The 15,016-nt window shown below is 39.8% G+C and overlaps 1 protein-coding gene across 2 annotated transcripts in view; it reads left to right on the plus strand.

The window, feature by feature from the left end:
- The window catches only part of LOC115134045 (G1/S-specific cyclin-D2-like), a 275,810-nt gene that overhangs the window by 228,910 nt on the left and 31,884 nt on the right, over positions 1-15,016 (plus strand). Inside the window, exon 1 of one of the 2 annotated variants that reach the window (XM_029667610.2) lies at positions 14,079-14,484. The exons of the other annotated variant lie outside the window; for it this stretch is intronic. Coding sequence (XP_029523470.1) covers positions 14,290-14,484 — 195 coding nt within the window. The 5' untranslated portion in view covers positions 14,079-14,289. Of the gene's footprint in view, positions 1-14,078; positions 14,485-15,016 lie in introns of those variants that run through there. 2 annotated transcript variants of the gene reach the window in all.

The following is a 15,016-nucleotide window of genomic DNA, read 5'->3' on the forward strand; positions in this document are numbered from 1 at the left end:
AGGGGTCTGAATACTTTCCGAATGCACTGTAGTAGATAGATACCCCTTTCGCCTACTTAAATAAAGGTTAAATAAAAATGTTTAAAAAAATGATAATTGGATGTAGACCTATAATATACAACTTTATTGTGGGATATAAGTATGTAGGGGCAGCAGGTAGCCTAGTGGTTAGAGCATTGGGGCAGTAACCAAAAGTTTGCTGGATCGAATCCCCAAGCTGACAAGGTAAAAATCTGTTGTTCTGCCCCTGAACAAGGCAGTTAACCCACTGTTCCCGATAGGCTGTCATTGTAAATAAGAATTTGTTCTTAACTGACTTGCCTAGTTAAATAAAGGTTAAGAAAAAATATATAATATGGGATATACATATAGACTTCTGGCTGTTGCAGGATATTACTCGAGAGGCCTCTTTCTTTCTTTTTCTCTTTCTCTCTTTTTTCCCTCTATCTCTCTCAACTTCTCTCTCTCAGCTGTTCTTTTCTCGGCCAGGCTGACTGAGTTAGTGCCTGTGCTGTTACGGATTCGTTGTGCTGGTATGCGGCAGGAATCTTTGGATCAAGGTAATTTCACACTGTTCAGCATTTTCCCACGCTGTTAACCTTCCCTTTACCTTTGTGCCACTTGGAGAACGAGATAGGGAGCAACACATGTTGCCATTAAACACACACAGCAGCTCTGCAGCCCACAGAGCTGACTTCAGTCTTCACTAAGTCTTCACTAAGAATCATCCATACATCAATTGTCTCAATCATTTATTTATTAACTAACTAAATAATCACAGAAATGCACAAACAAACAAAGTAGATATGGTTACATGGAAATGATAGGGGGATGTGCCCTAGTGGGCTATACCGATATCGCGGCTTGGTAGACAAAGGGACTGAGAAGGGTGCGAAAGATAAAAGACACAAAGTTGATCATTATAACCATTGAAATGCTAATCCTTTGCACATGAACGCTCACTCATTCGGGAATATTTGCAATCATTACGCTCAGTGTGTCATTGTGATCTCTGTTGGAAGATCATCCGCACCTCTCTCTGCGTCCCTGGAGTCTTTCGTTAGAATGGCTACTTCAGAGTAACATTCAGAAATGTTGTTATAGAATAGGTGTTGTCAACCTTCTCATTCAATGGTATAGAATTCCTAGCTGCAGACTAGTAATTAGTATCAAAGATTTGCTTTTATTCTGTCGGATCGATAGTCTCAGAGTTTAACCACGTGGTATGGTTAAAAGATTCAGCAATCTACTCAAACCGTAGCTCCCTCTGTGAAGAGGTACTGGTCTGGTCTCAAACCTTTGCCCTCTCGTGGTTATCGAGGTAAGCTGGTCTGAAGGGAAATCCTTCAGGTGGGGGTTATATTCGTATCAGCAGAAGAGGGCTGTCCCATGATGCCAGGTCAATGCCTGTGTTCTTGGGGCAGGCCTATGACCTATTTAAACTTGCCGTTATAGTTGCAGCATTTTCCGGTCTATTTCTCAGCCAAGCATGATGAAGAAACGGGAGCTTTTTCGTCTACAAAAATAATATTTTTGGAAAAAAGGAACATTTGCTATCTAACTGGGAGTCTCCTGAGTGAAAGCATCTGAAGTAAATGATTTAATTTGGTTGCTTTTCTTATTTTCGTGAAAATGTTGCCTGCTGCCAGCAGAACCTAGCATAGCATTATGCCATGATAAACTTACACAAATGCTTGTCTAGCGTTGGCTGTAACGCATATTTTGAAAATCTGAGATGACAGTGTTGTTACAAAAGGCTAAGCTTGTGTTTGAATATATTTATTTCATTTCATTTGCGATTTTCATGAATAGGAAAAGTTTATGTCCGCTGCGTTATGCTAATGCATTTGAGGCTATGATTACGCTCCCGGATACGGGTTTGCTCGTCGCAAGAGGTTACACTAAATGGACCAGTCGTAGCTGGATTCTTCCCCAACAGTGTACACATTCTCCAAAACATGGACATTGTTCAGTTCTCAAGTTCTGTGATGTGGAAGAGGTTCCTTTGTTCTCCTGTGAAACGCTCTCTCTATATACTCTGGCCATGAGGAGAGAAACTCCTCTAGGAATTTATGACCTGCCTAACAGAGCCTGGGTGTAGGGGGAAGAGAGAGGTGGTGAGAGAGAGGGGGATGGTGCTCGCTGTACCCAAAGAGGGCCACGTCATGACATAACTCTAATGAACTTATCCTCTGCAGCAGAGGTATCTCTGGGGTTCCTTTCCTGTGGCGGTCCTCGTGGGAGCCAGTTTCATCATAGCACTTGGTTTTTGCGACTGCACTTGAAACTTTCAAAGTTCTTGAAATTTTCCGTATTGACTGACCTTCATGTCTTAAAGTAATGATGGACTATCATTTCTCTTTGCTTATTTGAGCTGTTCTTGCCATAGTATGGACTTGGTCTTTTACCAAATAGGGCTATCATCTGCATACCACCCCTACCTTGTCACAACATAACTGATGTCACAACTTCCGCCGAAGTCGGTCCCTCTCCCCTTGTTCGGTCGGTGTTCGGCGGTCAACGTCACCGACCTTCTAGCAATCACTGATCCATTTTTCATTTTCCATTGGTTTTGTCTTGTCTTCCTTCACACCTGGTTCCAATCCCATCAATTACATATTGTGTATTTAACCCTCTGTTTCCCCTCATGTCCTTGTCGGAGAATGTTTGATTGTATGTATGTGCAAGTTATGTTTTGGTGTGCGATGGGTTTTGTACCCACTTTTATTATTTTGTATATTTTGGTTTTCTGAGTTTTGTGAGCTTTGTGAGTTTTAAACGACTCCGTTTATACCAAATTAGTTCTCCTGCGTCTGACTTCCCTACCACCAACACGCACCTGTTACAACTGATTGGCTCAAACGCATTAAGAATGAAAGAAATTCCACAAATGAACTTTTAACAAGACACGTGGATTTCTTATTTATATTTTAATTATTATATCTTTTTTGGGGGGGGGGGCTCTGGGGGGGGGGGCTCGGATAGTTGGGGGGCAACTCTCGGGAACTGTGGGTGGGGGTCTTGGAGGGCTGGTGGCCTGGTGGTTGGGAGCTTGGGCTGAGGCTGATAGGTTGCTTGTTCGGGTCCCCGTCCCCAGATCTCAACCCCATAAAAAATCTTTGGAGGGAGTTGAAAGTCTGTGTTGCCCAGCAACAGCCCCAAAACATCAGTGCTCTAGAGGAGATCTGTATGGAGGAATGGGCCAAAATGCCAGCAACAGTGTGTGAAAACCTTGTGAAGACTTACAGAAAACGTTTGACCTCTGTCATTGCCAACAAAGGGTATATAACAAAATATTGAGTTAAACTTTTGTTATTGACCAAATACTTATTTTCCACCATAATTTGCAAATAAATTCATTAAAAATCCTACAATGTGATTTTCTGGATTTTTTTTCTCATTTTGTCTGTCATAGTTGAAGTGTACCTATGATGAAAATTACAGGCCTCTCTCATCTTTTTAAGTGGGAGAACTTGCACAATTGGTGGCTGACTAAATACTTTTTTGCCCCACTGTATGTAATAATTTGTGGATTCCATCACCCATTTCGTATCATATGTTACGTATTAGAATTTATATGATATGTTACGAATGAGCAAAACATACAATATGTTACACATTTGGCGATGTACTATATGTTATGAATTTGCAATATGTATGATATGTTACGAATTCTAGCTAGGAGGCTAGGTGGCTAACGTTAGCTAGCTGACTAACTTTATTTAGGCTAGGGGTTAGGGTTAGGGTTTAAGTTACGTTTAAGATTAGGGTTAAGTTTAGGAGTTAGGTTAAAGGGTTAGGGTTAGGGGAAGGGTTAGCTAAAGGGGTTAAGGTTAGGGGAAGGGTTAGCTAACAGGGTTAAGGTTATGATTGGGGGACAGGTTAGCTAACATGCTAGCTAACATGCTAAGTAAACTCAGCAAAAACAACCCTTTTTCAAGACCCTATCTTTCAAAGATAATTCCTAGAAATAACTACACAGATCTTCATTGTAAAGGGTTTAAACACTGTTTCCCATGCTTGTTCAATGAAGCATAAAGAATTAATGAACATGCACCTGTGGCAATTAAGGTCACAATTATGAAAACTTAGGACACTAAAGAGGCCTTTCTACGGACTCTGAAAAACACCAATAGAAAGATGCCCAGGGTCCCTGCTCATCTGCGTAAACAAGCCTTAGGCATGCTGCAAGGAGGCATGAGGACTTCAGATGTGGCCAGGGCAATAAATTGCAATGTCCGTACTGTGAGACGCCTAAGACAGCACTACAGTGAGACAGGATGGACAGCTGATGGTCCTCGCAGTGGCAGACCATGCATAACAACACCTGCACAGGATCGGTACATCCGAACATCACACCTGTGGGACAGGTACAGGATGGCAACAACAACTGCAGAGTTACACCAGGAACACACAATCACTTCATCAGTGCTCAGACTGTCCGCAATAGGCTGAGAGATGCTGGACTTGTAGGCCTGTTGTAAAGCAGGACCTCACCAGACATCACCGGCAACAACATCGCCTATGGGCACAAACCCACCGTCGCTGGACCAGACAGGACTGGCAAAAACTGCTCTTCACTGACGAGTCGCGGTTTTGTCTCCCCAGGGGTGATGGTCGGATTCGCGTTTATTGTCAAAGGAATGAGCGTTATTCCGAGGCCTGTACTCTGGAGCGGGATCGATTTGGAGGTGGAGGGTCTGTCATGGTCTGGGACGGTGTGTCACAGCATCATCGGACTCAGCTTGTTGTCATTGCAGGCAATCTCAATGTTGTGCGTTACAAGGAAGACATCCTCCTCCCTCATGTGGTACCCTTCCTGCTAATCCTGACATGACCCTCCAGCGTGACAATGCCACCAGCCATACTGCTCGTTCTGTGCGTGATTTCCTGCAAGACAGGAATGTCAGTGTTCTGCCATGGCCAGCGAAGAGCCCAGATCTCAATCCCATTGAGCACGTCTGGTACCTGTTGGATCGGAGGGTGAGGGCTAGGGCCATTCCCCCCAGAAATGTCCGGGAATGTGCAGGTGCCTTGGTGGAAGATTGGTGTAATCTGGTGCTGTCCATGAGGAGGAGATGCACTGCAGTACTTATTGCAGCTGGTGGCCACACCAGATACTGACTGTTACTTTTGATTTTGACCCCCCTTTGTTCAGGGACACATTATTCAATTTCTGTTAGTCACGTGTCTGTGGAACTTGTTCAGTTTATGTCTCAGTTGTTGAATCTTGTTGTGTTCATACAAATATTTACACAAGTTAAGTTTGCTAAAAATAAATGCAGTTAACAGTGACAGGATGTTTCTTTTTCTGCTGAGTTTAGTTGCAAAGTAGCTCAAAATAATTAAGTAGTTAAAAAGTTAAAAAAGTAGCCAATTAACTAAAATGCTGAGGTTGTCTGTTATGAGATTCGAACTCACAAGCTTTGAGTTGCTTGACATTCATTTGAGTTGCTAGACATTCATGTTATAAGCCCCCCCCCCTTCATTTTTAAATTACGTAACCATCTGTCTTATGTAACCTTACCAGACGTAACATATAATATGAGTTACCCGGATTTACATTTACTATGTTACGTCTAGTCTATGAGACCAGGCTGGATGTGCAAGTGTGAGCGTGAACATTTGTGTGAACTCGTGTGTGTGTGTGTGTGTGTGTGTGTGTGTGTGTGTGTGTGTGTGTGTGTGTGTGTGTGTGTGTGTGTGTGTGTGTCAACTCTACATCTGTGTCAGAGTTTGTGTTCAACCAGCAACATGTGTTTTATGGTCCTTTTTTAACACTGTTCCATGTTAATATTAGATATACCAGATGAGTCAACACCTGATGGGTATGGATGGAATATTAGAGTGGTATAATTGTTTAAGTAATCTAGTTTATCTTTACTATACCCAGATCCTGATCTCATGTAACATCTGTTTGTGCTGGAGACCTTCGGGGCCCTGACCTAACCACACACACTGCAGGGAATATGGGGCGCTTACCCACTGTGCATGTGCGCGTGCAAAATGCAGGTGTTTGCAATGACACAACAATGAGCACATCAAGCCTTGAAACCCTGTCCATTTTTTCTGGGTTTCAAAGTCAGTAGAAGAGCATCTTAAATACAGCTGCAGGCAGAAAGGTCTCTGTTTGACAAACATAATGTCAATAGGCAACATTTTCTTTGTTCCCAACAGGGAGAGGTGCATGAATCATACATTAAACATGATTTGTATGAATGCCTCACTTAGAGGCAGTGTTTCTTTCTCTGGGCAATTTGAAGCAGGTGTCAAAATTGGGTGTCACTCAACTTAAACTGTATGCTGTATGATCAGGATTACAGTTGACGTGTAGACAAATATCAATCCATGTATTTGTTCCTTTGGATGATTGTGAAGCATTCCCGTCAATGAATGCCAAAGTACTTTATTGTTTAATATACAGTCCCAAGTATAAAATAATATAATAAATAAAAAAATCTGAGCATGTAATATAATACGTCATATTTTTGTATTAGTATTTTAATTATTTGATTTAATCTTAGTCAAGGGTGACAATAATTTTGGACATGACTGTATGTCTTGATCTTCAGAGACAAAATGTCATTGAACATCCCAGGGGATAGGTTGACTTTCATTCCATCTGTCTCTCTATCTGTCTCAAACTGTCATCTGTCTGAGAGAACATATTGAGGATAAATTAAAGTCTGAAGTTTGAAGCCCATACAATGTTTTCAATGAAGGGAACACATTCTTTAGGAACTAGCCATCAGTTCATTAGGGCACACAACATCAAATGTTTTTAAGGTCCAGGTGGTCTCTCCCTGTTTGGGTCAGTTTTCTTCTGTTTGGTGCCTTATGAACACTACCCACTGGACTGTCTTGCAGTACAATAAAAGGTTGTGATGATGCACATTTGGTCTGGACATGTAGGTGGAAGTCTTCAGGGTGTTTTTGCTCCCTCTGGATCAACGTTTCAAATGACCAGGAATCAGGAGTGCCTTTTGTGCAGAATTATACCATGAGGACACAACCTGCCCCCAGAGAGTCCTTGCAAGGCCCCTTGGACCAACAATGCCTTTGTTTTTACTTGTCGGTTGCAAAGGAAAGGAGGGGGAAAAAATCTTAGGCTCTGGTATGATATTGGTAAGCAGTTGTTGCATGAGTGACAAACTTAAGGGCTACCGATAAGAACATTGGAAAATCCTAGAGAAGCAGTGGGGTGAAGACACAACAGCAGCTGACCTGCTCCGCTCAAAAATGTGCGGTTGTGTTATCCGACAAATGTGAGAAGAAAGGAAAACCTATATTAAGTATCCTCCGGATGGGCAAGGGAATAGTTCCTATCCTTGGCAAGCTGTGCCCCAGATTTCCTCTCCTCTGATGAGTTCATGAAAGATTGTTGGTGGAGTTCAAAAGGCAGGGTCAAGCATGTGAGAGAGGAGGGAAGAGTAAATAAAGGTAAATGAATAGCAGACTGGCTCTTCTCTGTTGGCAGAGGGAGGGTTTGTCTCGTTGGTGCTCTACAGACATCCTTATTGTATGTCCCATGCAGGTAGAACAACATCAACTATGTCCTCTCTGTGGAGAGACCCATACGTCTCTCAATGTGCTATTAGCAACCCCTTTGATAGATTGCTTTTAGTTATAAATGCTTCAACTTGTATTTTTGTTTTACTTTTCAAGAGCTATTTCTTGGATTGATTCTACTGATTTGCTTCAAAAACACATGGGAAGAAATGTGGCTGAAGTTGGTGTTTTTAAGATTTGTTGCATGACAACCAGAATACAGCTACGTGTTATTAATTTATATTTGTCTGTGTCTAGATCACATCTGTTCCCAAGGTTTTTGTGGCATGCACCTGCAAATACTGTAATATCAGTCATATGATACAAGACTATTGCAACTTTGGAACTGATTGTAACCACCCTCACATAGCATATGAGAATGTTTGAAGCATGTACCTCTTGTCGGCATCATCAATTCATCTCTCTAACAGGGAGGGTATTCACCTTGCTCCCTCAGACGCCCACCCCTCGCCCCCCGAAATGTTAGGAGATGACAATTAAACATAGATATTTTGCTCTCTCCCTTGTTTTTGGACTTAATGAGATAAAAACAGGTTTACAGAAATTGCAAGAGGACATCTTTGCATACAGAATGTCTGAGGGAGTTTGGCTGTGAGTCCACAGCCCTGGTCATTGGTGCCAAATTTGCATTGTAACATCAGTAATAGAATGGTGAGAATAAAGAATAAAAACATCCCACAGGTGCATGAGCTTCCAGGGACAACCCTCGTGAATTTAGTAAGTTTGTTTTTAAAACATATCAGAGAATGGAAAGGGGTTTAGAATGTAGCCTGTAGCATTCAATTATTCTTAATTTATTCTTAATTTCTTTATTTTTACTTTTTGGATTATGTGCATATTGTTGTGTATTGCTAGGTATTTTTACTGAATTGTTGGAGCTAGAAACACAAGCACTTCGCTGCACCTGCGATAACATCTGCAAATCTGTGTATTCGAGCAATAAATTTTGATTCGATTATTTTTAATCAACCCATTACACATAGTTACTTTCACTAAATAGTCAAATGAGCTGGCTCTCTAGATATCCCTCCTATTATCTTTCCATGTGTGTGGTTTACAATAGCTTTTACTGGATAGCTTTTTACTATCCATTGCTCTCTGTACACTCTTAGAAAAAAGGGTTCCGAAGGGTTTTTCGACTGTCCCTATAGGAGAACGCTTTTTGGTTCCATGTAGAACCCTCTGTCAAAAGATTTCTTCATGGAACCCAATAGTGTTTTACCTGGAACCAAAAAGGGTTCCTCACAGGGTTTTCCTATGGGGACAGCTGTAGGAGAACACTTTTTTTCTAAGAGTGTAGACCAAACTCAGGTCTCTTTTGCTGTGATATTATTCACTTCACCTTTGAGAAATGTGGTCGAAACATATTATAAGCGAATGAAATGAATCTGTTTGGCTGAATGAAACATGGATGTATGTGTTCCTAATCTAACAGTGTTGTGTTTCAAGCAGACAATTTGGATTGTGTGAAATACGCAGTGTTGGGTGGTTATGCAGACTAAGCTATGGCTAACTGGCTTTCTGGTTCTGTCTATTGTCCAGATAGCCTACAGACTGTACTGTGTCTGCACTCTTTGATTAGATGGGATACAGGGCACTATTATTACACCGTTGTATTTGCACTTCTTTGTTGATATCAGCTAAAACATTACTGTTATGTAAATAAGTCTAACCAATGGAGCATTGCAAACAGCCTGGTATTGTGATATGGATGGACAAGTTAATTCTGTTTTGTTATTGTTTTACTCAGACATCTGCAGTTGTTCAACCACAACAAAATAACAGAAATGCTGTTATAGGCTATGAGCATGTGTGAAATAAGCTAATTATAAACATGCATAAGATGTTTGGAACAGAAACATTTAGTGTATATTATTGATAGCATATATGGTAGCAACTGATCTCTCATGACCGCCTAATGTGCAGTCTTACTACATGGTTGTTACTACATGGAGTAGTAAAGTAATATATTTTGATGCTTGTGTGTGACAAGCTAAGGAGACTTGTGAGTTACAACAGATGTCCAAGCTCAGGGTAATGCAGGAAATAGAGTTTGCATTGCTTTGTAAGTGTCAACCACATAACTTGCCTGAGAAGGTTCTGCTTTATACTCCATAGAATATATTTTTTGATGACAATGTCAGGGGAGTTCTTAATGTTAAAACGTCTTAATTGACTCTTTGAATTACCGTAAGAGTGAATGGTGAGTTTGTTACACCAGTACATTACTTTGCAGTGTTTGGAGTCAGCCAATGAGGCAGTTAGTGAATGGTGAACACATGTAAACACAGAGTGGGGTGGAGTCACTAGTTGGACCTCCTATCAATTGTCATTAACACTGTATGCACATGTTTTTTGTCATACAAAACTTCTGATCCTGTCATGGTTGATTTATTCTAATGTTTTATTACGTCAAGAATATGTTGTATTTATTTGGTCATTTTTAAGGAATATTTCCTCCGCTTTTCACAGATATCACATCTAACACAACACTCTTTGGGTTTCAATTGCTGCTTTTAAAATGTTCACTCCCAGGCGAAAAGTATGGAATAAGAGAACAAACGCTATTTCTATAAATAACATTAGTGTATATATATTAATTTAGGAAATGAAATAGTGAACTTTATTAATGTTGTTATGGTATAAATAATTGAATGGTTTAATTTGATTATATTTAATCAACCCATTCTTTAAACACTATTAACAAGGTTATTGTTAACAGTCTTTTAAAAATAATTTAAAATATAAACCTTAATAAAAGGACAAATATAATATATATTGGTGCATACAGTCTGAAATTATATGAAGTCATTCAAACCAAGAACCTACAGAGTGGATTTGCCTCTTTCTACCTTTTGCCCTCTAATATGGTCTGTGAGACATCTAGTTACTTGTTCGATTTATTAGATTTTTCATGTGTAAGTGAATAACAAACTGTGTTTTTGTGTTTTCATCTAGGCCTATGTTAATTATCTGGTTAGAAAGATGTTATTCTTTCATTGCAGAACTGCCCTAATACCAGCTTGCAGCTGTGGCACTCGGCTGCAGGTGTGTTAGAATTATCTATAGGAAGCACCATTCCATGTGTTTTCAAAGCATACTTCTATCACCTGCCATAATTGGGTTTATCTAGAAATCAGCCAACATTCAAACAACCTAATTTAGTAGCATTATTGAAATGGCATATTTTCAGAATTCCTTTTTGAACCTGTTTGATAATTATTTTGTAATAGTTTCAAATACAGTTCCATGTAAGCAGCCCAATGAACACATTATGGTTGTTTAATTTGATGTATAATGTATATGTAAACATGCTCAAAGGGAGGATAAACAATATTTCTCAGAAATATACTATGAACAGTTGTTGGGAAATTATCAACATTTATGAATTTGAAAGTACCAGCCATGTTTGTTGGTATAGACATTCTAGATGGTTTTCAGTTCAAATATGTACATTTTCAGAATTTAGAATGTTAAAAGGTTTATTTTTCTTTATATTGTTTATAGTCTATTTCTGTCATTTGTAGAACATTGAAACGTTAAACTCATAAAGGTCCTTCCAAAATTCCCATGTCTGTTAATTTGACACATTTTGAAAACATCATAATTTGTGTTTTGATGTCAGCAACCTACTTGTGCCTTAAGTATGCTGCCTAGCTTACCCCACACTTGCATTATCTTCCCGTTATTTCAAAACCTTATGTAGGCTGTTTCATACCACTTTGAGTAAACTTTGAGACAAACCATTGCAGTCACGAGTCAGATATGAGGTGAGATAACTTTTCAAAGTTCCCTATCAAATCAAAATAAAGTTTGAAACAAATGTTGCAATATTCTTTAGTTTGTGTCCCATTGGATATCATGTTAATTGCATGCATCTGGGAAATAATGTAGCGCCTCTGCTGCGTTTGACTCTCCTCAGAGCCTGCGGTGACGTCATTATTCCGCGAAAATACAGCATGGTTCTTTCAGACTACAGTGCTGAGCCGCTACTGTAGTCTTAGAATGATTGTCGAATGGTATGTGTTTGCTGATTAGATTTTTGCATTTGTTCGATGACATTGTAAACTTTAACCTTAGCATCATAAGAAATCTACCATAACTTGGGGATTGGGGATCTTAATGTTCAAAGTGTTGTGTTGTGTTCCCAAGAGAGTTTAAACATTTGATAATATCTGCAGCAAAACGATTGTCTTTGTTGGTGGTAAAGAACACAAATGGGCTTATTGGGCTGTCTTTATTTTTCACTTTGTTTAACAGGCTGTCCAAGAAATGGGCATAAAAAAGTCATTTCTGATGGCAGTGACAGGTGCATGAGCAAGTAATGAGATGCAGAGGCAATCAGAACACGAACAGCCTAAAATAAGTCCCCATTTTGAAAGCCGAAATATGATACATAAGTTGAAATATGAATTCATGGATATTATAACAAATGCACATTGACACCCGAGGAGGTGGTGGAGAAGCATGGCCATCAAGGCGCTTCACAAGCGTATCTGTCTGGCAAAGTAGAAACTTCAATTGGACATGATTGTGCGCATGTTGGCTCAATGTAGTCTACTACTGCATCGTTTTATGCATTCTATGTGTGAGCCTTTAAGATCAGTCATTATGGCACAGATGGGTTTGCACTATTGTAGAATGTTGATTGTTTATTCTGTTTCTCTGAGGGAAATTATTTATCCCCAAATAATTCATTGAAATGCGTCAGGGACACGATAAATATCTGGGGGAACTCCCCCTATACACTGCCACAAAACGAGCAACTTTCTGGATGTGTAGGCTAGTAGTCTATACTATTGTTCGTTGAAAAACATCCCTTATTGTCTTTGATGTAGTCGTTCTTGTCGTCCAAAACATTCCGACAGAAGGGGGGGAGGGGGGGGGTAATCACCCAGTGCCTCATTCATGTAGTTGTAATATTTGTGGTTGTCATAACAACATAATAGGTTATCATGGAACCAATTAAGAAGCAGTTATAGTCTCAGCCTAGGCTATATTTATCTAATTTTTGCGTATAATAAACAAGTTATAGGAATGTTGATCTTTATTGTAGTAGCTTAGTCTGCTTGTCGAACTTCTTACTTTTAAAAGTCTAACTGTTTTTTAGTTAAAACTTTAAAACGTGTGTGATGTGGAGGTTTCATCCATTTGGAATGTGTTGCTTTGCCATGTCTTAATTGCTTGTTGTTGGATGCAATTTTACGATTTCTATCTATGCTAGGGGGGAAATAACATCAGCTAATCGTGTGAATTGATAAATAGTTAGTTATTGTAGGAGTTGGACCGCCCTGGTTCTCCGAATATAGCCTATGCAATAGAATTCTGCCCAGTAACAATCGGCAAGCCTCGGTCACGCGCAGAAGACCTATTGGCTATATGCAAATTGTGACATGGGGAGGAAACTATCTTCAGACAAAAAATGCTTTAAAGAGACATTTCCCACTTCTCTCACAAGTACAAGAACAAAGGTGTTGCCATTCAGACCGATAGAGACGCCCACTCGAATGGAATTTAACAACTTTGAGCGCAGCGGAAGACTGCCCCCTCTGCATATGAAAGACAATCCATGCAGGATAGTCTAGTTGACTCATCTTTGGGGGTAGAATATTATTAGAGACTAAGCTTTTTTGGTAAACTATCAGTTCTGCTTTAAGCTCCTCCAACATTACACTGTAGCATATTTAAGAGACCTTTATCAAGGCATAATACCTAGAATTAAGTATTGGACATGGGTCCTATGTGTATCGTTCTGCATATGAGTGTAATGATCACAACCTCAACCACGTGGATTATATTTATATATGAATACATGCAGTTGACCAATACAGAGCATAGGCTGTCATCGTGGTGTTATCTATAAGAGAAGTTTGTCGCAACAGCTTTTTTATGCTGCATTGCATTTCCTAGAAAGCTATCTCATTCAACCACAAGCGAGCTGTTGCTATATAAAAGATAGTTATGGTAGACCTGTGTGTGTGTGTGTGTGTGTGCGTGTGTGTGTGTGCGTGTGTGTGGGGGAGAGCGAGAGGGAGCGCGGGGCGATTAGAAGTTAATCAAGTGCATTCGAAAAAACAACAGAGCAAGCAAATCAACAAGGATACGTTGTTTTGTTGATAAACTCAAATACAGAAATAAAATTAGCCTAATGCATGTTTATGAAGTTGTCAACTTGGGTACATTGCTATTTCTGCATTCATAGCCTAGCCCTAGGCTACATCCCCTCTGAAGGCAGAAAAACTGTACCCCTGACGAGTTTGAACTCTAACACTTGCTAAATGGATCAATTGTTCCAGTTATATAGCCTATATTATCCGAGTACATTTTCTCAATTTGTTCCTGTGACGCATGGTTGGGGTTTTAATTGTGGTAATATTGTCATGATAAAATAAAATTAATATGAAGTATGAAGTTGTCATCTAAAAGTGGAGAGAAAAGAGGAACAAATGTTTGAGTAACTGCTCAACATAGTGTGGTCTGCGCTGCTGCTCGCGTCACTTTGGTCGGAAAAGGCAGGCTTAAAATGTAACGCCAGAAGAAAGTAGAAGCGAACTGAGGGGGAGAGGAAAAAGTTCGCAAGGAGAGGCAGGACTACTCTTGGGAGCCCTGCAGTCTCACTTTTATGCCTCCAAAATACTTTCCTTCCAGTTTCTTTGCATCTAGCAATATTGTTTAGTATTATCACAAGAATAATCCGGCTTTGTAAAAACTGAAACGACCATGGAGCTGCTTTGCCTCGAAATGGACACCATTTTAAGAGCTCGTCCTGATCCGAATATTCTGTGTGATGATAGGGTATTACAAAGCCTGTTGACCATTGAAGAACGATTTATTCCCCAATGTTCTTATTTCAAGTGCGTTCAGAAAGATATTCAGCCATTTATGCGGAGGATGGTTGCTACTTGGATGCTGGAGGTTTGTACCGAAATACTCTGTAGGCTCACGACTCATATCAAAACACACTCAAATCGGACCTATCGCTCTGTCATTTTGTCCAGTTTGCCTGGTGTGAGAAAGAGGAGGGTTGCACATCTCATTACCGAATATACAATCCTGATAGCCTATAATTCGTTTATTTTATTAATATGGTTTGATTTTTTGAACCAAGTCACTGACGATTACGTCTCAGATACATTGACAGGTGGTTACAGTGGTGTAGTCTTTCACCAGATAAAGCTTTTCTTTGCATAGGTCGGATCTAGGAAAGGTGCACGGGATTATTTGTTATATTTTAAAATTGCCTAAATATGTCCATGCACACGTATGCAGTACAATGCTAGCCCTATTCTAGCCTATATTCTAACGCCATGTTGTTTTTTCAGGAACTGTTGCAGTTTTTCTGACGATTTTACAGATCATAAACGCTATACCTGTTGTTGATACGTGGCATAAATGAAAGAACAGTGTCTAAACTACATAGTCATCATTGAAATTAATGCGAAATATT

This window comes from Oncorhynchus nerka, linkage group LG9a, assembly GCF_034236695.1.
Source record: "Oncorhynchus nerka isolate Pitt River linkage group LG9a, Oner_Uvic_2.0, whole genome shotgun sequence".
Taxonomy (NCBI): domain Eukaryota; kingdom Metazoa; phylum Chordata; class Actinopteri; order Salmoniformes; family Salmonidae; genus Oncorhynchus; species Oncorhynchus nerka.